Here is a 24,376-nt window from a genome sequence, read left to right on the forward strand (position 1 = left end):
TTGGCAAAGAATTTTAAGAGAGAAATTTCATAAGCTGTCAAGGAAATACCCAGCAGGAAATTAATTAGTGTTACTACTTGCTTTTTAAGAGTGTTGACTTTGTAATTATGTAGTCAGTTGGTAAGTTGAATGATTTCTTTAAAACCAAAAAATAAACAAAATAAATGTTAATAAAAGCCTTTGTATAACATATGATATATTTCAAAAGTAAATCTCCTTTTAGTGGTTCTTCTTGAAATTTGCCATTGACAGTTTAGTCAAATCAGCTCTATTTGTGGAAGGCTAGCTGCTTTAAGTACTGCACTCTAATAACAGTTATGGTGTTATTAATTCTATGGGATAAGTAGCAAATAGGAGCGTCCCTGTTGCTCCTTAATAGCCTCGCAGAAAGAATTTCATTACCCCATTCATGGGGAAGAAGAGGGATAGTAATAATAAATCATGGGTATTTGTATGGACTTATAAGTGGGAAGGTAAGGTGACTCTTTGGGGTGTCCCCAAAGCAAGACTGGAAATAGAATGGTATTTACTTAAGCACTAAAGATAGTGAGCATGCCCTGGTCATCTTTTGTTTTGGGGGTGCCACGACTGGCTCAGGCATGGTGCCAGATTTCTTTTTTTAAAATTTTCTTAAATTGTATATATTAGAGCTGGGTTATATTTGATGGGGCAGAACCCGCTGCAAGAGAGGAGACAGTGCAAACAGAAGGAGCAGCATCTGTGCACACTCGGGGAGGAAGCAGGTGGGAGAAATCTCTCTGAGGGCCTTTCTGCTACCATTTCCTGTCAAGATCTGGCAGAATGTCCAACTATTAATCTCAGGGGCATAGTTCGAGGGTCATGTTGGGTACAGGTTTTAAAAACAATGCACTTTATTTTGAGATGGAAGATACTATGGTACAAACTATGGGTTAGGAAGCCAGAGAAATTTATGCTGTTACTTAAAATATGTTAAGTTTAATGATCTAATAAAATAGCATGCAAGAAATGCTTGGTGAGAGTGGGCACTCGATAAATATTTCATGCCCCTCCTACTTTGCTCTTAATAATAGGGTTGTTAGTAGCACTAGAAGGAAAGTACAAAACTGAGATTTCACTTCTCAAAGCCAAATTAGCTTCTTACCTCAACCGACAAATTCTGAAGTTGAAATGAGTCATAATAAGGATTAGTCAGGGAAGCTTGAATTGAACCTATTTCTCGTGCATGTGTGACTCCTTATCAGTCTCCTACTACTTATAATTGCTGGATTCACTTTCTGAAATTAGCAAAGGGGAAAGCAAAGTAAAGACAGAAACCTAGCCACTCGCAATTTTCTTCCCTGCCTCAAATGTTAGGGTAAGAATAGGACTATAAAAATGTAAATACTTAATTATTATTATTAGGGAAATGTAGAAATAAAACGATGAAGGAGAAAGTGTAGATTCTAGCAGATGAGAGAAGGTTCTCTTGATTTTAATTTCTCCTATCTTTTTTTTTTCTTTCCAGTCTTTTCTATCTTTAAAAAGCACAGACATACCTCTCTTTTATACTAATCTAGTAAACCCTGAGATCTAGCTTCTGAAGTTAGAAGTCCTTGTAAGCCTTGTTACCAAGAGTATGCGGGCCCAGCTCATATTTTTAAGAGGGTGTGTGAGTGTGTGTGTGTGTGTGTGTGAGAGAGAGAGAGAGAGATAAAGCGAGAGAGAGAGAGAGATAAAGCGAGAGAGAGAGAGAGAGAGAGAGAGGTGGTCCTCAATCTATTTCAGGTAAATTTCCTGAAGGATGGGTTAAATCAACTGGTTGAGCTGATTTTACTCTCCAGTGGTGATATTTTATTTATATGATAAAATGCTTGGAAAGTGATTAATTTATCAGGGGAACATCTTGTTACTGTAAATTCGCTGAATATGTAATAAAGTTGCCATAACATAGGTAGGAAAATGAAGATTTCTAAAAACCGAAATAGCCAAAGGGTCTTCTGTATTTCTCTCAGATTATTTTTACTCAGATTTTTTTCTTTAAAAACAACGGCCTCGAAAGAGCCCTGGCTTGCAGTTGAGGGAGGCATCGGAGCTGGTGAGGCAGGAAAGAGGAGGAATATAATGGAAGAAGCGGAGACGGGTGGTAGATGTTGGTACCTCGTTCTCTCTCCCTGGACCAACGATGACTGATACATCCATTAAATTTCAGCCCAGGCTGATTGACTGAGTGGATTTATATAAATTAAAAAATACAGGTCATATACCTTTTCTGATAGACTGCAAATGAGAAATAGGAATTCCTTTAAACCTCAAAGGAGGAAATCTGTAGTTGAGGCTTTCTAGTCAATAAAGCATCACAGCATCAACTCCTCTTGCTGTGTTTGTACGATAAGTTTTAGTTAATAGACAAATATTATACCAGCCTTTGCCTGACTCTTTCTAGCAAGAGGTAATTTGTAAATGAACTCACTCAGTGTGGACGGTTTTCCAGCTTTTGTTGCAATTTGAACTTGTGCTTTCCAGACATGAAGGAGGCAGAAATCATCCCTTGCTCCATTATTATTATTATTTTTTTAGTGTAACAAGTGAACGTGGTATTAGGTAGGGAACAATGACTTTTATTCACACTCATTCTCTCAGCTCCATGTCCATTTGTCCATCGGAATGAGCCACTTATCATGCTTCCGGGTTTTTTCCTCTTTCAACGCCAAGAGTTATGAAAGGAAAATTCCATTTTTTCCTGGCCCTCCATGACAGGCAGACTGAAGATTGTGGTCATTTGGATTAAAAACATATCCATCACCACCAGCCAGCAGGTTATTATGATGTCTCCTTTGAATATATGAATTTCATACACTGCATGTTAGAAGTCTAAGAATGCCAACTTTTTAGATAAATAATTATCCTATTGGTGATGTACAGCATACTGTTGCCATATTTTCTCACTTTTACAGCATTCTTGCCCTTATCACCCATGGCATAAATCTTTTGCTTTCATATTTAATAAAACTACGAGGGTAACAACCCCTTGTACTCCGTATAGTCAACCAATCACACACCATCATCTGACTATCATTATTTGTTTTCTTGCGACAGATATTTTAGTAGATTGTCTAGTTTAGGCTTGACAGCATATTTGATACAGCAATGCAGGTAAAGAAGCGGATGACCTTATTTATGGCTGGCTGTGACCTCAGCATGAAGCCCTCAGCTTTGCGAGGTTCCGTGGATAGAAAGATGGATGAATGAATAAAGTTCCCAGCATCAGTCAACATTATTATCTGAGCCTGCTCATCTGTCAGCTGAGTTTTGGAGAGTGGGAAGAAATATGTACATGTGGGGGAAGGCTAGGACAGGAGTGACCATTTCTCAAGAGATTCGTATTTTGGAAGCCTCCATTTTCCCGACTCACAGAATCTTGGGTTCCTGAGGCATGGGAGGGAGGCATCCCTCCACCTCTCACACGGAGCTTCTGAAGTGATAAAAACAAACTCCTTACTCCACTTCCCAGTCCTGTCTCTGATCTCCCCCACCCCCCTGCCCAAGTTTATTTCTCACCATGGACCTGAAGGTTCATGTCTACACGCTGACCATGACTTAATGTGAGTTCCGCGGTTGCCCATTAAACAAACAGGTTCAGATGGAAGCCTGAGGACATTTATGCTCCAGGAGGAGCCTTGAAATCCTTTGTAGTTAACGAGTTAGCTACTATATAACATTAGTCAAGTGTTCCATGAGATAGACTGCACAAATTTTTCTCTTTTTCCATTTTCCCTCAATATTCCCTCCTGGACTTTGGATAAGAATAAGAACTGTTCCTGCCCTGTCTGTTTGCTTTCTGGAAAATGGACAGATTGACTGTCATAGGAGAGCCTGGCGCAGGGGGCCAGTGGAGGAGACAGGCGGGGGAGGCAGGGACTGAGGTCTCAGAGTGGGACCCAGCAGATGCTGAGGCTGTGAACGATTGTAACTAATACTGTGCCTTGGAGTAACTCCAGTTTTCCATGCTTCTTGCATGAAGACTCTGCCTCCAGCCAGAGGAGTCACCCGGTGCCTTCCGAAGTGGGAATAAGTTTATCCACACTGTCTTGTCTTGTTCTCCTTGTGGTTAGTGGCTGAGATGGTTGAATGCAGTTAAGTAATTTCAAAAGTTGTCTCTAACTACGTTTCCCCCCCAGACCTGTGTTAAATTAATTGTTATCCACACAGAATCTGATGGAGGGCTCTAACCTCCTTAGTTTCTGGCGTAACTTCCACACAACTGTAATTTTTAGCCTGGAAATTTTTTTTTCTTTTTTTTTATTTGTTTATTTTCAGCATAACAGTGTTCATTGTTTTTGCACCATACCCAGTGCTCCATGCAGTACGTGCCCTCCCTATTACCCACCACCTGGCTCCTCAACCTCCCACCCCCCCGCCCCTTCAAAACCCTCTGGTTGTTTTTCAGAGTCCATAGTCTCTCATGGTTCTTCTCCCCTTCCAGTTTCCCTCAACTCCCTTCTCCTCTCCATCTCCCCATGTCCTCCGTGTTCTTTGTTATGCTCCACAAATAAGTGAGACCATATGATACTTGACTCTCTCTGCTTGACCTTAGCATGGAAATTTTGACCTTCTCTGAAACATTTTCCTTTGGAAAAAGATCCCATCATTCTTCACAGCCAGCACCATTTTTTGCATGCAGTAGACACTCACTAAAGATTTGTAAACTGATTTAAAGCTCTGCTAAAAACAACCTCTTAATCTCAGGTACTAAGAAGTTAAGGAAATCATTTTGTGTGATATTGTAGAGCTAATGTTGGTGAAAATCAGCAAAAGTCAGAATACATTATCAAAGTGTCTAAACAAACATAAATCACAACAAATCTCCAAGTTGACTAATCTTTTGAGAGAACCCCAGGTGAGTACGGATTTATATTTCAAGACGAGGTGCTCATTTACTTTCAGATTTAATTATTCCAAAGATTAAAAAATGCTATTTGTCCTACAAATGTAACAGTTTAGATTTGCATAATGCTTTAAAGTTTTTTGAAGAGTTTCTATCTGTTTTCTCTTTTGAGTCTGAACATTCCTATGCAGTAGGTAGTACAGATATTAATTAGTGCCCCCATTTTAATTAAGAGACAGCTGAGGCATAGTGAGCTAATTAATATATAAAATTTTACAAATTGACAACAACTAATTGGCCAGGAAGTTCTTCCTAATATCTAGCTGTGGTTTTCCCTGCTGTGAAATAAGTCAGTTTCTCCTTATTAGAAGGCTATAATCCTATCCTTGAAGCAATTAAATAATCATATAGCCTCTTCCTTTCTATGATATAAATAATATAGTATTTTTAGCTTTCTCCTTTCTCTGGTATAAATAATATAGTATTTCCTAAGTTGCTCAGTCATTTTGACTGTGTTTAACACTTATTTTTTTGTTCTTGGTCATTTAAGAACTAAGCTGCTTTTCTTTGTTTTATTTTGGTCACAGTTTTGTTATTGTGGCTCCCAATAGTCCTCGCAGATAGATCATAGCACTTATTTGAGTATACAGTTGTTTTAAGAAAATTAAAGCGTTGAAAAATAGAATCTTGGGGTGCCTGGGTGAATCAGTTGGTTAAGCATCTGCTTTTGGCTTGGGTCATGATCTCCAGGGCCTGAGATTGAGTCCCATTGGGCTCTCTGCTCGGCAGGAAGTCTGCCTGCCCCTCTCTCTCTGCCCCCCACCCCTTATGCGTATGTGCGCTCTCTCTCTAAATACATAAATAAAATCTTAAAAAAAGAGAGAAAGGAAATCTTAGGAAGATTCAAGTGTTGGTAATTATAGGTATGACTCCAGTTGACATATTTAGTTGGCTGTTATAAAGTATTGTTATGAAATCTTTGTTTTGCAGCATCTTGTAATTCAGAGTACAGTTCAGATATAGAAAATTCAAGTTCAAGTTCTGGTTCTATCACTGTTCTGTTTCCTCCTCTATAAAATAGACATAAAATTTGTTCCATAAGATTGTCTTGAGAACCAGTGTGTGAATTTTTTTCCCCCAGCATTAAAGAGAAAATGAAAAAAATTGTTTCCATGTATGTTTTGGGGGTATAGAAATCATGTCCGTATTTCTTAGCATTATCTTGAGAATTCACTACACTCTCCGAGAAGTAGCAGAATTGAGGACCAGCTATACCATCATCTTTTTGACCTCGACTAACTAGTACCTACAGTCAGTGTTTTGTTATTTAATGTAATGTCATCAACATATATGAGTCAGACATAGAAACCCATGTGATCAGGTTTATAATAACATTAATAAAAAATAATGATGCCTTCAATTGACATAATACCTTGCAGTTTATTTACTTATACATTCAATGCAAATCTATTAAGTAACAAATTTATTAGGTAGCTAATGAGAGTTCAGCATAATACAAAGTGCCGAAGACACAAAGTCATGTAAGCAGGTGCTATAGCCCGTGTCTCCAAGGCAAATGTTAATTTAACAAGCATTATTTTGAGGGGCGCCTGGGTAGCTCAGTTGGTTATGTGTCCTATTCTTGATCTCAGCTCAGGTCTTGATCTCAGGGTCATGTGTTAAAGCCTCACACTGGTCTCCACCCTGGGTGTTGAGCCTACTTAAAAAAAATATATTATTTTTAAAGAGTTTATCTATTCATTTGAGAGAGAGAAAGAGTGAGAGGGCATGAATGGAGGGGCAGAGGGAGAGGGAGAGGCTCGATCCGAGTACCCAGAAGCCTAACTGACTGAGCCACCCATGTGTGTCCCCCCAAAAAGTCATTTTGAGATTTTTGTAGACGCATGCAGTTGGGTGAAGTCTCCATGTCATTCACTCAAATCCCTTCAGTGGTGGCATCTTGCATAATTATTGTGCAGTGTAACAACCAGGAGACTGATGTCGATACAATGTATACACCTTATTCAGATTGGGGCCATTTTACTCCCGTGACCACTACCACAGTCAAGATGAAGAAGTGTTTCATCACGTTGTGTTGATATGTTTTTATATTACATTTTATTAAAAAAATTTCTAGTTTGTCAAAGGAATTTTAGGTTGATTGATTCTTATATATTATTTATGGATCATCAGGGGTGGGAAGACGTCTTTTGATGATGCTTATGATATTTATCTTTTTCTTTTTTTTTCCCCCGTTCTCTGTGCCACCATCTTCACTCGGGTTTTCCTCATCATTTATCTACATGGATATAATAGCTTCCTAATTGGGCTTTACACACTGTGAGTTCAGAGATCTGGTCTGTTTGTTTTATCAGGTTACGTGCCTAAAATGTAACAGGGATGAATGAATACATGGGTAGTGCTGCAGCCAAAACTGTGTTTAATAAAAACACAAATTGTCTCTTTGCTCCTTAGAATCCTTTTTTTTTTAAAGATTTATTTATTTATTGGAGGTGGGCAGAGGGAGAGAGAGAGAGAGAGACTCTCAAGCAGTCTCCCAGCTGAGCGTGGAGCCCAACATAAGGCTCGATTTCACAACCTTGACATCATGAGTGGAGCCGAAATCAAGGGTCTGGTGCTTAATCAACTGTGCCACCCAACCGTCCCTCTCCTTAGAATTCTTTTTTTTTTTTTTTTTAAAGATTTTATTTATTTATTTGACAGAGAGAGAGATCACAAGTAGGCAGAGAGGCAGGCAGAGAGAGTGAGAGGGAAGCAGGCTCCCTGCCGAGCAGAGAGCCCAATGCGGGACTCGATCCCAGGACCCTGAGATCATGACCTGAGCCGAAGGCAGCGGCTTAACCCACTGAGCCACCCAGGCGCCCGTCTCCTTAGAATTCTTAAGCCGCTTTCCAGCACCTACAAAATGACATCTGCTCTGCATCGTGTGGTATTTTGGACCTTCCACAGTCTGGCTTCAACCTCCTTTGTGTACCCACAGCTGATTCCAGACCCCCTATAGCATTCTTCACAACCACAGCCTTCTCCTGAGTCTACCCTGCACTCTCCCACTTTTGGGCTATCCATCTTCGTTCTAGAATGATCTCTTTCTTTTTACTTACTGATGTCCTTGTAAATGCAGTGCTGCCTTTGCACATAATTTTCATTTGACACGCCCCCCTCCCCCGCACCCCCCACCCGCAAGATACACTTTCCACTAACTGATTCAGCAACTAACGTCTGTAGGTAACATGTTAGAGCCCATGTGACAGTGTCAGTGAACTCAAGGCCAGGTCTTCTCATTAAAAATCTTAGAATCATTTACTACCTTGCCCTGCAGGGACTTTTGTTTTGTTTTGTTTTTAGTTTGTTATGTGTTAAATCAAATTTCTTGGCAGATTTAATCTGACGTAAGGAGATATCAAAATAGCTTTTCTATGTTTTATCGTGCAAATTCTTGAGACAATAAGAACAACACTTTAATTTAGGAAATTTGTGCTCCCAAATTCAAAGCATACCACTTTTAGTGTGTATGTGAATTCATGATTTATTCCTTCATTCAACCACCAAGGCACAGAGTGAAATTTTACAGATAGAGAACAATTAAGGCATAGTCCTCTGCAAGTGGAGGGACAGAAATATAAGAACATATAGTTGACCCTTGAACAACATGGGAATTAGGGGCACCAACACCGCACGCCATTGAAAATCTGCATATAACTTTTGACTCCCCCAAAACGTAATTGCTAATAGTCTACTGTTGACCAGAAGCCTCACTAATAACATGAACAGTTGATGAATACATATTTTGTATGTTGTATGTATGATGTACTGTATTCTTACAATAAAGTCAGCTAGAGAAAAGAAAATGTTATTAAGAAAATCACAAGATAGGGAGAATACATTTAAGGTACTGTACCGTTAAAAATCTGCCTGTAAGTGGACCTGCTCCATTCAAATCCATGTTGTTCAAGGTCAGTCATACATTAAATACAATGTGTGAAGTGCATTTGCTGAGATAGGCTCATGGTATTATGGGAACATCAGGGGGAAGGAGTGTCAGGAAAGACTTGTGGAGACTTAATAACTCAGTTGAATTTTTACTAATGAGTAGGTACTAGCCAGCCGGGGGGACAAGGGGCCAGGGCGAGGTATTCCGGAAAGAAGGGGAAGCTGGTTGGTGTGGGGAATTACATATTGTTAAGCTCAGCATTTATCGGAGGGTCAAGGTGGAATGAAATTAGATTGGGGGCTGAGGAAGACTGATCAGGGAAGGTGAGGTCTGGACTCCCTGGCTGAGAGGCTTGGTTGCCAACCTGTAGCCGTTGGAAGGAATAGATTGTAAGCTTGTCCAGATTGGTCTTCAGGAATACACACAAGTTTATAATTCTATAGAATCCTCCTTTATGGGAAAATAGGTATTAACTGTATAATCATATTGTTTCTCCCCGCTTGTACTAAATGCGGTAACCTATGGGTAGGAAAGTTAAAAAGGGAAGAAACGTGCTTTGTAATTTATTTCCTTCTCTGCTAAGGAAAGCCATCCAGATAAGTCTTACTTTTGTGGTAAATTGGGGATGAAATAATTTTTTAATTTGTTTAGGTTACTCCACCAGTTCTCTCTCTTGGAAGCTCCTTCAAAATTCTTCATTTCTCTTGAAGTGCATCATTTTACCCACTCAGTTTTTATAGATGGCACCTTCTCCCCTAACACTTTTTACTTTGTTTTTACTTATATCCAAATAATATTTTAAAAAGTCAGGTGATTCTCCTTTTATTTCCACTTCTTAAAGTCTCATTTTTGCCTTTATTCTGTCTCCCATAATACCTACTTCCTTATCACAAACACAAAACCAAGCCAGAAAAACTTTTTTTCAAAGCCCATCCTGAATTACATAACAGAGACATACAACCACATCGCCACTCACATATCCCATACTTGCTAAGGCCATTTTAAAATGGGCCATGTTTGGGGGGAGGACAAGGGGAAATGAAGTCAGTTACATGACCTTATGAATGCATGGAATTATTTGTGTTTACAGTAACAAATATTTTATAAGCTTTTATTTATTTTTTTATTTTCTATTTATTTATTTATTTTTTTAAACTAAGCTCTAGGCCCAGCATGGGGCTTGAACTAATGACCTCAAGATGAAGAGTGGCACACTGAGCCAGCCAGGCACCCCCACCCCCCCCCAAATATTTTATAACCTTTTAAAAACAGAATACAGAAAGGTGCCTCTCATTCTGATCAGTAGAATATTACTCACTCTGGATCTAATATTGATTTTGAGGAAGATCTAGCCTAAGAGATGGAAACCTGGAATTTGGATGGGGTTCTGTTCTAATTCTGGGTAGGCGTCAGTACATCATCTGTCTCCCTTCCCTGATCCACTGTGCCCTTATGTATAAATGAGAACTAGAACTGGGTGTTGAGAACTTTTCTAGATGCGGTCTTTTAAGACTGGTTGTAGAACATGGGAATCAGTAGAAACTTCCGGTCATACAAAGTAATGGAGTTTAACCTATTGTTTAAAAAAGTTTTTAGATGCCCTTTTAAAGATAAAACACAAACACAACAAAACTATTTTCCATGCACAGTGTGACAAGTGTGAGCCAGCTAAAGGCAATCAACCATTGGTTTCCGTATGTCCCCTCTAGGCCTTCCCCACCCTTGGCTCCAGACAAGCCCTGTGGTTTCCTTCCCTACCTGCCTGTTCTAGAACTTCACCATGAACAGAACCTGAGAGGATGTACTCTTTTGTGTCTGTCTTGGTATTGCACATCAGGATGGGTTTGCTATTTACCTGTGAGGCATTTCTCACAGTTCGTTTCTCTTTTATTGTTGACTAGGACTTGGTCGCTTCAATGTATTACGATTTGTTTATCTCTTCATCAGTGATGGCCATTTGATTTGCTTTCAGCTTAGGGCCATAATGAGTAAGGCTGTGATTTCACATTGGTGTACAGTTCTTTATGTGGACGTATCTTTTCATTCTTAGTAAATATCTAGGAGTGTCTGTTTAACTTTTTAAGAAAGTTCCAGACTTTTTTCCAAAAAGGTTGCATCACTTTATGTCCTACCAGCAGTGTATGTGAGTTCCATTGTTCCACATCCTCCCATGTATTTGGTATCACCCAGGAATTTTGGCCATTCTTATGAGTGAGAAGAAAATCAAAGCTCTTTAATTTACAGCTATAAATTGAAACCCTGAAATCATACCATACAAATTGCTATAAAAAAACTTAGGGATAGTAGAATTAGCATATTCCTTAATGAATACTGAGAATGTTAACGGTGTTGTCTCATATTTTATCATCTTTAATATCTTAAATCACTTATATTTATGACCCCATTGATGCCTGTATAGGTGATGTATATATACATATGTTCATGTGTATATATGCATATTTATTCTAGTCTCAAGGTTTTTCATTTATTACAGTGTTGCAAACAGTTGATCTTCTTATATAACCTCCCAGTTTGCTTAAAAATCAAGCTTTTCTGATACTAATAGTTGAAAATATCTGTATACCTGGTTAATCAGAAGATTCCACCAGTAAAATGAGAGATTCTTTCCTGGAAGTACGTATTTTTAAAGGACAGACTTAGGATTTTCTTGTTAATTGGGTATTTAGATTTAGATTAGTTCCAGGTTAAGTGGTAGACTTTACATATTTAAGTTTTCTGTACCAAAAAGTGTACTGATGGGTGATTATCATGGCTACCATGAAAATAATTATTGAGGTAACAGCCTCTCCAATGATGGACTGAAAGTGAGGGATTTGTGTCACGGAACCCACCTTGTGTTCTAACCTACTGGCTTAGAGAACAAGAGGATAATTCTTCTAATGTTCCTAGAAGAATTAGGTGGTGAGCCAGTCGATTCAACATGTAATCAAAACTTCTCACCCCGATATTCAAACAGTATCTTTTCTCATTTTGTAATGTTTGGCTGCAGATCTTTACGTACTATTGCCTTTAGAGATAACAAATTTTCACAGACTTAGAAAGCAATAAAATACATTTAACACTAAATCTTTACCGAGCATAGTTTAATCTTTCTCTGATGCAGAAAGCACTTTATAATTTTATAGCTCCACAACCTCATTATTCTGAATGCCAGTTATTACATTGGCTGAGAGTGGAAATGATGGTGCATCAAAAGTATGCCCCAATAGAATCTCGGATGGAGGGAGGTAATGCGTGTTTACTGATACACAGCTCTTTATTTTAAATTATATATGATTTTTTTTCCATTTCCATTTCTCCTAGGTGTTTCCTCTACCCTGCTCTACTCTTTCTGAATATACATACTTCACTCTCTCAAGTTTCCTTAACAAAAATACAATTTCAGGCTTTCTCTACGTGAAAACCATGACAAAGTGATTTTATAGCCAGTTCTGAAAGTGACTAAACTTGACAACAATTGTATTTTATGACAACGTCTGCTTTCATGTCCCCAGCCTACTTTTCTATCAGCATTTTTCTTTTACCCCAAATATGAACAATTTTCTATCTCCGCATTGGCTGAAAACAAATCCCTTTACCAGGGATACATTTTAATGGAGAGGAGCATGCTTCCCTTCAGTCTCCGGAGCCTTAACACCTTAACTCTATAATATTCAATTTCTCACTCACCAAGAACCAAAGCCTTTTCTTTTTTTTTTTTTTTTTTTTTTTGGTGGTTTGTGTTCATAGGGGTTGGGGAAGAATTAGTATTATGGAACTAAACCAGATTAAGGGGGAATGTGAATTAGATTTGGTAACAGATGGTGCTGTGGAAATTAAAGGTTCTTTGCGAATGGAAACGACAGCAGCTTGCCTCTGTTCTCTCTGCCTGTCCCGTTCATGCACTTGATAGACGGGTATAAATCACAACAATCCTGTCTTGACAGCCAATTTCGAGAATTTGATCTGGTTAAAGACATGGCTTTCCTACTCCACTCACCGAAACCTGCTTCTATTTTATTTTTACACGGCACCTTGTCGTAGTTAGAAAAGCAGATTCACCTGCCTCCCCTTAATGAAAATTTTCTTAATTACAGTTTTAGCTCTTTAGTGTTAATTACTTTTCCATTCAGCCTGAATTTTCGTCATATCTCTGAGGGATTTTAGTTCTTTCTTTCTTTCTTTTTTTTTTTTTCCCCTACCCATTTTACTCCTGCACTTGCTTTTGTTTCCAAAGATGCTTTTCATTGTCAGAAGTTGTTGTCAGGGGCACGATTTGAGAATCATAATTATCCAAATCATTATTTTTAAGGAGAGAGGCTTTCATGTGCTGTAGTAAAGTTAGCAATCAGAAAAATTATGAAAAGTGTGAGAAGCAGTCATCAAAAATAGCAATTATTTCAACCCAATTGCCTGAGAAGGTGAGTGACAACGCTTGTTTTGTTTTGTTAATGAGGGTTGTGGAAATACATGCTCCATTGGCTAAAATAAACCCCACCAAGTAAGAAGACCACAGCTTGGCCAGAGCCCGTATTGTGTCTGCCTTGACCTTGTGATGAGCTGGGAAATCAGAATTAAAATGCAGACTCTGAATGAGAGACTAGAAATATTGAACAAATTGCTTGGACCGTTTATGTCCAGGTCCTCGAGCTGGAGACATAACAAGCTCCGGAGACAGGAACTCAGATTTTCTCTTACAAATCCACGTGGTATTCCGACTTACCGCACGTATCAAGGAAAAGGAAATAGAAGAGGGGGGAGGGGGGAATCACTCCAGAAATGAAGAGAAGATTCTTTGAGCGAGCAACTAACAGTTGGTAGAAATGAAGCTTCCTACTGGCAGTCAAATCAAATGTAGTAACAACTCAGCGGCGCCCTGCTGCTTGCTGACAGCGTGGTGTCACACTGGGACAAACATTCACTTAAACACTGATTGCAGGGAATTGCCCCTTTCCGCCGACGCCTCCCACCAAAAATGCAATGAGCAAAAAGAGAACCACTTCTGGGGGGAAAAAAAAATGAGTCCTGCTCCCCAGCTCCCCCAAAATCATCACTGCTCTATTTGTCCTTTTGTAGCCCACTGGGAATGGTTCCTCAGTTGAAAGTTGATGCCGCAGTTCACAGTTTTGTAGCAAGTTGTTTCTCTAATGATTCCTGCTCCTGCAGCACGCATGCGCACGCGCATGCGCACGCGCGCGGAGGGCCATGGCCCTCGGTGGCATCCGGGAGCAGCCGCCCCCAAAGGAAGGAAAGTGTGTGTGGCGGGGGGTTGCGTTAGTGCGGTAGCCCTTCCTCTCAGGTCTAATCGGAGTTACAGACCGGTGTGGTTTTTATTTGAGTAAAATAGGATTTTTTTTTTAAATGGCGGAAGTTACTGTAGAAAGTATGTGGATGAATCCTGTCATTTAGCAAGTGACGATCCTGAAGGTCAGAGTGGTACAGTGACGTGTGTCAGGTCACACAGCGCTGCATCCAGAGCTGAAACTCACTTGTGTACGTTGTCAGGTGTCCTAAGAGGCAGGGTTTCCTGAGAAAGGGGAAAGAAGAAGACAAGCAAGCTGTGGGAACTCTGGTGTAGTACTTTTTGTGTTTTTTTTGGTTTTTTGGTTTTTTGGGAAATTAGTTTTTTAGAATTGCAAAGAAGATTTAGGGATGTTTCTCTGCATATTTGGTTTTGGACCTTTGAATAACATGACAAGCAAGTCCTTCCTGTCTGAAGTCCAGGCTTGTTGATGGCCTCCATTGACCTCGCTGGATGCTGTCTCACTGCTGAATACTCCCTTTCTACAAAACTCATTCTGCCATAAAACAAAAACTTTGTCGTTTCTGTGGCTTGAATTAGGTATATATGCGTATGTATGTTATTTTCCCTTACCGGCAAATGGCGGTCCCTGTATTTCAGCTTCACCTTCTCCAAGCAGCTAGCTCACTGAGATGTTCAAAAAAGGAGGACAGGGGAAGATTTAGGATTAATAATGAGTGATTTCCCCTCTTGCATGCCTCCCCTGCCCTCCTGCCTCCACTGAACAACACCTGATACCAGCTGAATACAGGCATAACCTGTGCCCTCACAGATCACCCAAGACCAGCTGCCTTTGCATCCAGACGTTACCCACTGCAGATGAAGCTATTAAGTTAAAAGTATAAATATAGTTTGGTCACTTGTCCAAGAAGGAATGATGTGGTTCATTATCTCTGGTTGGATGGTCAGTCTCTGTCTAGTGTAGATATGCCCATATGTGCGCAACCTTTATTTCAACAACGATTCCTTCTTAGTGTTTAAATTTTCGCACTACTGAAATTCACCCAGTTTCAGGTATAGTCTTCGAGTTCCACTCCAAGTGAACTGGCCTGTCTCCATGGAGGCAGTGGGTTTATTGGTCATCGTAATTGCTTTTGCAAAACATTTTCTTAATGAGTAAAGGGTGACATCGATACCATGATCTCAGTATTCTTGCATCAGCTCCTCTGATAGCCTCCCCATTTCCTGTTTCAGTGTAGCAAAGAGAAGGGGAAAGAGAAACTCAGTCAGCCTGAGCTTTCATTGACCTGGATTTGATTTGTGAACTCCATCACTGGAGAGAGTGTGTAAAGCATCTATATTCGATTGTAATTTGTAAAGATCACTGCGTAGACTTTCCATGGGTTGAATGTCTGTTTACTTCTCCAGTGAGATGCCACGAGAAGGTCTTCATTTAGCTGTCAGTTCTCTCCTGTGGTGTCTGCTTTTTCACTGCAGTGTGCTCCTTGACTGCTTGAAAACGGAATTGTCTGAACACAAGCAAACTTTATTGATCCATATTTCTGTTTGAAAGACCAGAGATTTGTAGAAGTAGGAGACTATTTCTTTTCTCTAGAAGGCTTACTACGGAGGAGGTCTGCTCATGAGTGTAGTAAATCTCTAAGACCGAATAAATGTTACATTCAGCATATATCGTAAGCTTCATTTTGGTGATTTATCTTGTGTAGCTTTTTACCCCGTACTAACCTTCCTTTCTAGCCGTGGTCCCCACCTCCTGCCCAAGGCTATTCCACTCTACCCTGGGAAGAGTGACCAGGTTACCCTATGGGCAGTTGCTACCCAAGTGGCTTCTTCTGTGGTGTATTTGAATTTCTAGGCATTTCTCGAGATTCTCTTTCGACATCCGTAGGTGTCGTGGAATTGGGCACTTGTGAAGATATAGTTAATTAAGCTGCATTAGGGCAAATATACACACTTGTTAAAACACTTAATTTGCCTCAATAATATTGATTACATGGCAGAAGTTTGTTTAAACTAAATGGTATTTTCCCCTACTGTTACACTTCTTGAATGTAGTCTGTATAATAGCTAATCGCCATCATCAGTTAAATATCATGTTCGTTATAAAGTAATGTCATAAGAATTGATTTGGACTTGGCAGAGGAGGAGAGCTCTCCCTTCAAAGCCGGTGTAGATGATTAGCCAGAGTTTTAAGCAGAATCATGGTTCATATAAACTGTGTATATTTTATAGACTTATAGCTACTCTATATTACATGAGTGCCCATTATATTAAAGAAAAGCTCAGACAGTTAATTATGCAAAACATCATGTATGCAATTACCCAGCATTATTATGCATTTAACAGTTTTATTGATTTGCCAGTAGCTCACTTACTGTATTCAGAGCTATAAACAAGGGATGTTCACCCTTAGATTGAAATAGGTCCAAGAAAACAAGCTCAGGATAAATTACACTACTAAGCACCCCTGCATCAGATCGAATCCTTAAATACAGAAACTGTCAACAATCATAATGTGCAACACATTGTGATATCACAGGACCATTTATTTTCCCATTAATAAAGTTTATCAACCAGGAAGCACCAGAAATCATCTGGAAATACAAATTGAAGCTACTGCAATCTCCTACATCTAAAATAGTCTGGATAACTGAACAAGGTGATCAGCAGTGGCCTCTCGCTTGCATGGCACGACAAGAGGGGATGCTGGTATATTGATAGGTGTTTTCTAACACACGTACTTAACAACACCCTCCGTCTTAGGCTGCACACTCTTATTAGTGCATTTCTCCAGCCAGTTTTCTGGGCCTTCGTCGCTGAAAGTGAGAATTTTCTGTTTCTGTTCCTTTGAGTTATAACAGGAGTGAAGGTATGGGGTTCTAGGGTCTATCTGTCAGAGTGGGTGGCCAGCCATTCCTGATTTACGTGGCACTAAGGGGTTTCCAGGACATGGGATTTCAGTGCTTAAACCAGAATGGCCAACCCAGTGTGATGTCAGATCAAAGTTGCGAAAGACAGGATCATTGAACTCTGGAACCCTAAAAGCAGGTGGGATTTCAACAGGATCCTTGCACATGTTGGTTTTGTCTTTAGCTGTGCAGTTATTTTCAGGGGGTACTTGCCTTCAATAAGTGTCCAGCAATGAATTAAAATTCTCTTGCTTACTGCCCTAAATTTACCTTTTTGGTGTAGTACACACCCTTTTACAGAATTAGGAGAGCTTTCAGCTTCGAGAGAGGCCCCAATGATGTTTTGTGGAGTTAGCTTCCTGTCCCCATGCCGCCGAGCCTCCTCTTTGTCAGCATCTCAAGCACCAGCTTGGCAGGGAACCGTTCGCTTGCTCTCATTCTTGATGGAGTAAGTTCTTCCAGACTATGTGCGCGAGTTATTCGAAGAATCAAGAAGCAGCATTAGTAAATGATTGTGATCCTGTTATGCAGAAATCTGGTCTGGTAGATGGGCCACAAGGTTTTTCAAAGAAGGCCTGAAATTATCCGGAAGTGTGTGTGCATATCTGTGCACGTGTGTTTGAATCTTTGTGAGCATTGTGGGTCAGGATTTACAGTTCTTCGTTTACAATTAATGATCTCTTTTCATTAGGTTAACCAGGCAGACCTTAAGATATTTCTTATTAAAAGAAAAAATCCTTTCTTTTCCTTCCCCAACTAAGCCAGTGTACCTTAATGCAATGATGATATGTTAGACCCAGTAGTTGTCAAAGCATCGTATTACTGTGATGCCATAATGACACCCTGTCTCTGTAAAGTAGTCATGTTTTCTCAAATCACACGTTGCACCGTTGATTTCTGACATGACACTTCATTCGGTTGCTTTCCCTTTTCTTCAGCATCACCATTCTCTGACAATAGCAGCTGGTGCCCATTTTGTTACTAAGTGATTCACATTTTGCCACTTTACGAGAGTGCAATTAGTTGAAGCAGGAAAAAAAAAAAGCGCTCATTGTAAAGTAGATGCTTGAAGCTGTAACTCAGGCTGCGAAGGGAGCGGCTTGCTGGGGTCATGGGCTCTGAAGCCTGGGACTCTGGGAGCTTGGCATTAATCTTGGAAGTTTCCTTCTGAGCACATTAAAACAAAACAAAGAAACCTACAGGCTAATATTTTTTAATATTTAATTTTTTATTTAAAAATATTTAAATATTTAATCTGGTGATGTCAGAAGGTAGAAAACTGACCAGTCCTCATAGATTCGTTCCGATTTTGAATAGATAGTGATTAGGTAGCAGGACCTGAAAACCTTCTTTTCCAACCCTGAAATTCTGTGATTTGATAAGAAAACTAAGGACTCTTTCCTATTTCTGTCTCATATTTGTAAACTTGCAGGTTTGCTGGCTGCAGTGTGCTTACCTGAAATTTTTGGATAAAAACGGATGCAAAGTATTTGGAGTTTATAATGAAGATGGGTACCTTTTGGGGCCCTTAAGAAAGAAAATAAAATAGTGACTTCTTTAGTTGGCATTTATTTAGCTTATTAAGGTGTCTGTCCTTGGTATGGATAAAATAAAAGTTTCAAAAGATCTTGTCTTAGTATGACAATTAGAAAACCCAAAGAGCTGTGCATAATATGTTCCTTAAGAGAATTTCATGCATCATTTTTTAAGTAGGGAAATGAAGTAGCAACTAATTTTGCGTTTGTATTAAATTTAAATGATGAGCTACAGCTGCTGAAGAATTTACCTGTCGATGGAAGGCATATAACATGTGTGACAGTGGGACATTGTTGTTATGCCAGCATTTAACACCAAGTATTGGCTAAGCTGCCTTGAAATGCAGACCACCTGGGTTGGACATGGGAGCATGCATGTGGAAATTCTAACTCGGGGCGATTCATTCAAGGTCGCTCATTTACCTGTATCTAGGTAGAATCTCTGAAAACAATTAAGCTTGATCATTATAATATAAATTGAATATTAACTTACAGATTATCTTCTTGTTTCCCCCTACAGCAACCACTTTAATTGATTCTTATGCTTTCTCTCTTTCTCTCTATACATGCACGCGTCTGGCACAGTTAATTAACTTTCAAAAATTACATTTTGAAATAGTCCAGCAACTAAGAAGTTGTGTTTGCCTGATCATTAGTATCTAACACCAAAGGTAAATTTTACCCTTGCTGACTCTTGGGCCAGGCTACGAAGCATGATCGTCAGAATTACTGAGACTGTATGTCAAATCATGTAAAAATGCCTCTTTAAACAGGACTGGACTCACCCTGGCCTGAGGAAGGTTGTTAAATCCCTCAAATTTAGTGTCTTCTGCAGAAGCAAACTGGGAGTCTCGACATAGCTGTTTTTCCCTCCGGTTTTTTCTCAGGATGTTCCCTCAGAAGTTTTTTGGAAAGTCTCTCGTCTTGCCCCCTTGTGCATCTCATCATTTCCCTTCAAATAATAAAAGCGAGTGCACTGAGGCTTTAAAATAAATACTCCCACACTTTCCTACACATGTTATTTCTATTCGTAATTCTTAACTAAATTTAGATTTTTATTAATCCAGTGTGACCTAAAATTTCTGCATTAACAGCACAATGTAGAATTGGGCTCCTTCTCTTGGGCTACAGATAAAGCCATCATCTCGAAAACGGCTCTTTCTGACAAAAAGGTGTTCTTTTGAAATAAAGTCTTATTCACTACATTCCTCTTAGAGTTAATGTGAATTTTAGTGCCTCTAATTTTAGATTGAAGTGAAGTCTAGAATAAAACCCACCAGCTGACAATTGAATTTATAGATAGTTGTGAATATTTCAGGCTTGAATAATAGAGCTGTAGAATTTCAGAGACAGAGAGGAAGAGAATTAAGACCCGCTGTAGTTTTAGGGTATAATATAATGGTGTCTAGGAAGCATTTGGTGTAATGAGCTAGGTAGTAATTAGGAGACAACTGTGTTCTTTCAGAGATTCCTGTTTAGGTGTCATTCCCAGCACTGGGGAGCACGACTTAGCTGAGGCCGACCCCGACCGGTGAGGCGACTGGGGAGGTCTGAGGTCTCTGTGCGGTGTCACTTCTACCCCTCATTGCTTGGCTTTAAAAAAAAAAAAAAATTCTCTGTTGGCTTCACGACATTTCTGCGCTGGACTTTGGCATCGGACCTGAGTTCAAATCCCGACATTCCCATGCCCTCACTCTGTGACTTCAGGACACTGGGTGATGTTTGAGGCTCTGTTTCCTGAAGACGAATTCCTCCCTCACAAGGTTGTCTTGAGGCTTAAGTGAAGTAGTATGAGTAGGGGCTCAGGTCCGTGCCTGCCGGATCGAAAGCGTCTGATAAACGGCAAGTCTGACTGTAACTATTTCCACTGGGCAAAAGGTATTAATTAAGAAAGCAGCGTATTGTCTGAAAAGAAACACGTAACCTGGAGCACAAATCCAGTTTCCTCAGTCTCATTTATAGCTACACTGTCTAGACCTTGTGCAGGTGAAGAGACGGCCACCTTCCAGAGACTTCCCCAGTACCTTTTTTTTTCTTTTTTTAAAGATTTCATTTATTTATTTGACAGACAGAGATCACAAGTAGGCAGAGAGGCAGGCAGAGAAAGAGGAGGAAGCAGGCTCCCTGCCTAGCAGAGAGCCCGATGCGGGGCTCGATCCCAGGACTCCAGGATCATGACCTGAGCCAAAGGTAGAGGCTCTAACCCACTGAGCCACCCAGGCGCCCCTCCCCAGTAACTTAACTTCCTAATGTCCTTGCTTCCATGCATGTTATTGCAGCAAAGTTACGGATTGAGATTTCGGAGGAGACATCTGGGTGGAGACTCCCTATTTTTCAGGGACTTTAACAGTATGCATGTGACATGTAAACATTTGGTGACTTAGCAAGTAACTGTTCCATAAACAGGAAAGCAATTCCTGGCCTTGTTTTTTAATCAAGAGTTCTGCCGACTGTAAAGGTCCATGAGAAAAAGACTGAGGGGAAGAAAATTGGGATGAAATTGATCACAGATGATACAAGAAAAGAGAGAGGAAAGGAGGGCCTGGAGAAGACATGGTATGTTTTGTGACCAAGCCACTCTCTGGAAAAAGAAAAAAAGAAAAAAAAAAGAAAAAATTAAGAAATGGTGCCTTGAGGGCAGATGGTGAAAGAATTAATTGTCATCGCTGTGAGAAATTCAGTGCCAGAGAGAGGAAAGGGGAGCAACCATGTTTTAGTACCCTAATAACTTCTAACTCTAGTCCAAGATCATAATGTATGTGCGAGCAGTCCAGTAATTATAAGGTAATAAGTGAAGTGGTGGGGTAAGTGCTCTAAATTAAAAGGAATTCGCAGGGCTGCTGTAAGTCAGTGCCGACCCGCTTTCTTTCAAACGTTGACTTGAGGAAAAGTGCTTAGCCCAGAGTGCAAGCAGGGAGACAGGGAGAGCGATCTATTAATTACAGCGCTCATTAACAGTGACGGGTACAAGGCAGCAGATGCAGAAGGGAGAGGACACCGTAGTTCGGGCTGGTGAGGGGGATATTTTTTCTTTCACTAGCTCTTGAGGAAAGGACAACACAAGTGGGTGGGCGAGAGCGAGAAGATATTTTTGTGGGTTTCTCCTTCCTGTTTGCTTTCTTCACATCCTGATACTGTTTTACTTTAGAAAGCAGAACAAAATTCCCAAGGTGCAGTGTACTGGTTAATAGGCAAATTTTTGCCCTTGATGCTTTGCTTTTGAGACAGCCTTCTTGGAACAGTGAAGGGAACTTCCCCAATAGGATTTTTTTTTTTTTCCTTTAAAGTAACAGGATAGTGGGGGGAGGAAGACCTGGAGGAGAACATGAAATTTGGACAATGAAAAAATATGGTTAGATTTATAGTGGTAGAGATAATTGCTTCCCTTTGGTTATATTGGGACAACTCCCCCAAATTCTAGTGAATGACCATTACCTCGTGGGATTCCTATAAATCACCTTTCCACTGGGAAGCAATTAGCGAAGTCCCCTTCTCAGCTGTCACTTCTTCTTTCCATAGCAGGCTCTCAGAATATTCCTAGAGACTTTGCTAAAAGGGGTTTTGCACTATGGCTAATCGGAAAGAAAATAGGACCAATTATATCTTTTCATCTAATTACCTTTTCAGAAATGTAATCACTTACGGGTCCAACAAAGAAAGAGGGGCAGGTCGTTTCTTCTAGATCAGAGAGAGAGTTTGTCAGATTAGATGCCTCCCGTTTCCTTTTAGGAGGTCTGATATTGAAAGACTAAAAGAAGGGGCGGAAGGGACCGTCACAAATCCCGTTTTTCTTGACCATATGCCATACATTCCTAGTTTGCTGAATATAATACGAAGTATCAGATTTATGGACTCACAGGTATCCTGAAGGCTCAGATGGCTTTTCCTGCTACGTCTCCTAAACAATGGCCAATCACACGTGCAGGAACTTGCACATATGTATTTGTCAGTACTGGTGACGGTTTGACTAAGTTTCTTGGGCTCTAGGATCTCATCCTTACATATTGGCTGGAGTTTTATACCTGACATCTTTCTCGATTGTGAAACGGCTATGAAATAGAGCGATTCAAAAAAAGAAGCAAACTGGCGGAGGTTATATTCCGTATGTGTCTTAGATCAATAAAAGACACAGTTATGCTTATAGAAGCATGTTGACAAACAGTAATTACAGAGCTGAGGAATCATCCCTTCGGTCTTGAAAATGAAAGTTGGATTCTGCTCGCAGTAACATGATTGCAGCATCGGAACGTGGCAGGGAAGAGTAGAGTGAGGATAAATCCAATTTTGGAAATGATACGGACTTTTAAATCACTCCTCTTCCACGGGTAAATTTAGAATCTAGAGTGTTGATTTAGATATTGACAGTGGTTCTCCAGGTAAAATAAAAGGAATCTGACCCATTAGAGCTTTTGTTTATGGCCTGTCTGGGCACTTTGACGTAACCCTGTCATGCCCTTATGCTGATTACCTTCTTGTAGAACAAGAGATATTGACTAGAGAATGAATGATGTGTAGTTCCGGCTCTCACCACTTCGCTCCAAGAGCAATGTCTTTAACATATGAATTCTTCTATTTTTTCCCCTCCTTTCATCCTTCGGTTTGGCTTTCTCTCTCTCTGTTTTTTGTTTTTTTGTTTTTTTGTTTGTTTGTTTGTTTTTCTTTTCATCCTTCCGTTTGGCTTTCTCTCTCTCTGTTTTTTGTTTTTTTTTGTTTGTTTGTTTGTTTGTTTGTTTTTCTTTTCATCCTTCCGTTTGGCTTTCTCGCTCTCTGTTTTTTGTTGTTTTTTTTTTTTAACCTTCTCTTTCTTTCTACCCCTTCAGTCGCCGTGTTTGACACTCTCTCCTTTTTTTCTCTCTCCGTTTGTATCTCCCTACATCTCAGGCTTCTCTGCAGAATGTCAAACAAAGATCGACACATTGACTCCAGCTGTTCGTCCTTCATCAAGACGGAACCCTCCAGCCCGGCCTCCCTGACGGACAGCGTCAACCACCACAGCCCAGGTGGCTCCTCGGACGCCAGTGGGAGCTACAGTTCAACCATGAATGGCCATCAGAACGGACTTGACTCGCCACCTCTCTACCCTTCTGCTCCTATCCTAGGAGGGAGCGGGCCTGTCAGGAAACTGTATGATGACTGCTCCAGCACCATTGTTGAAGATCCCCAGACCAAGTGCGAGTACATGCTCAACTCGATGCCCAAGAGACTGTGTTTAGTGTGTGGCGACATCGCGTCTGGGTACCACTACGGGGTAGCCTCGTGCGAAGCTTGCAAGGCGTTCTTCAAGAGGACGATTCAAGGTTAGTGTTGCACCTGGAGCTGCCCTACCCTCTTCCAGCCTCACGTGGTGGTTGGTTGGTTTTTCCTTAGTTCTTATCCTTGTTGATCAAGTTGTACAGTCTCAATTCTGCCTTGAGTACAAAATAGAAATAGATTACAGTAGCTTGTGGAGCAATTAAAGACTAAACTCCCCCAGATATGCCTCCTAACAAGTCTGCTTTCACCATTAAGCTCTAACGATGAAATGATAGGAAGCTTAGGGTTTAAAAAAAAAAACACCACTGCTGTTATCAGAGCAGTGTGGGTCTGTATAGCAACTAAACAGATCACACCAGATCAGTAGTATCTTTGCCTCTTTGCTTCCTTTTGCAGATGCATGGAAATAATAAATATTCTAGAGCAGGGTTCAGGGTTTTGAAACTTGAGCATGCATTAAAATCACCTTGTGATTTTGTTAAAAGGCAGATCACCAGGCCCTACCCTCAGAGAGTCTGACTCATTACATCTGGAGTAGAAGCCCAAGAAATTTTATATATAAATATATATATGTATAAATATATATTATATATAAATATATATGTATAAGTATATATA

At 40.1% G+C, this 24,376-nt stretch overlaps 1 protein-coding gene across 2 annotated transcripts in view; it reads left to right on the top strand.

The window, feature by feature from the left end:
• ESRRG (estrogen related receptor gamma) overlaps positions 1-24,376 on the top strand; it is a 233,623-nt gene that overhangs the window by 20,375 nt on the left and 188,872 nt on the right. For both annotated transcript variants that reach the window (XM_045983511.1, XM_045983512.1), the window contains exon 2: positions 23,387-23,802. In XM_045983511.1, the coding sequence (XP_045839467.1) occupies positions 23,387-23,802 (416 nt within the window). The remainder of the gene's footprint in view (positions 1-23,386; positions 23,803-24,376) is intronic.

Source organism: Meles meles, chromosome 17, assembly GCF_922984935.1.
Source record: "Meles meles chromosome 17, mMelMel3.1 paternal haplotype, whole genome shotgun sequence".
Lineage (NCBI taxonomy): Eukaryota > Metazoa > Chordata > Mammalia > Carnivora > Mustelidae > Meles > Meles meles.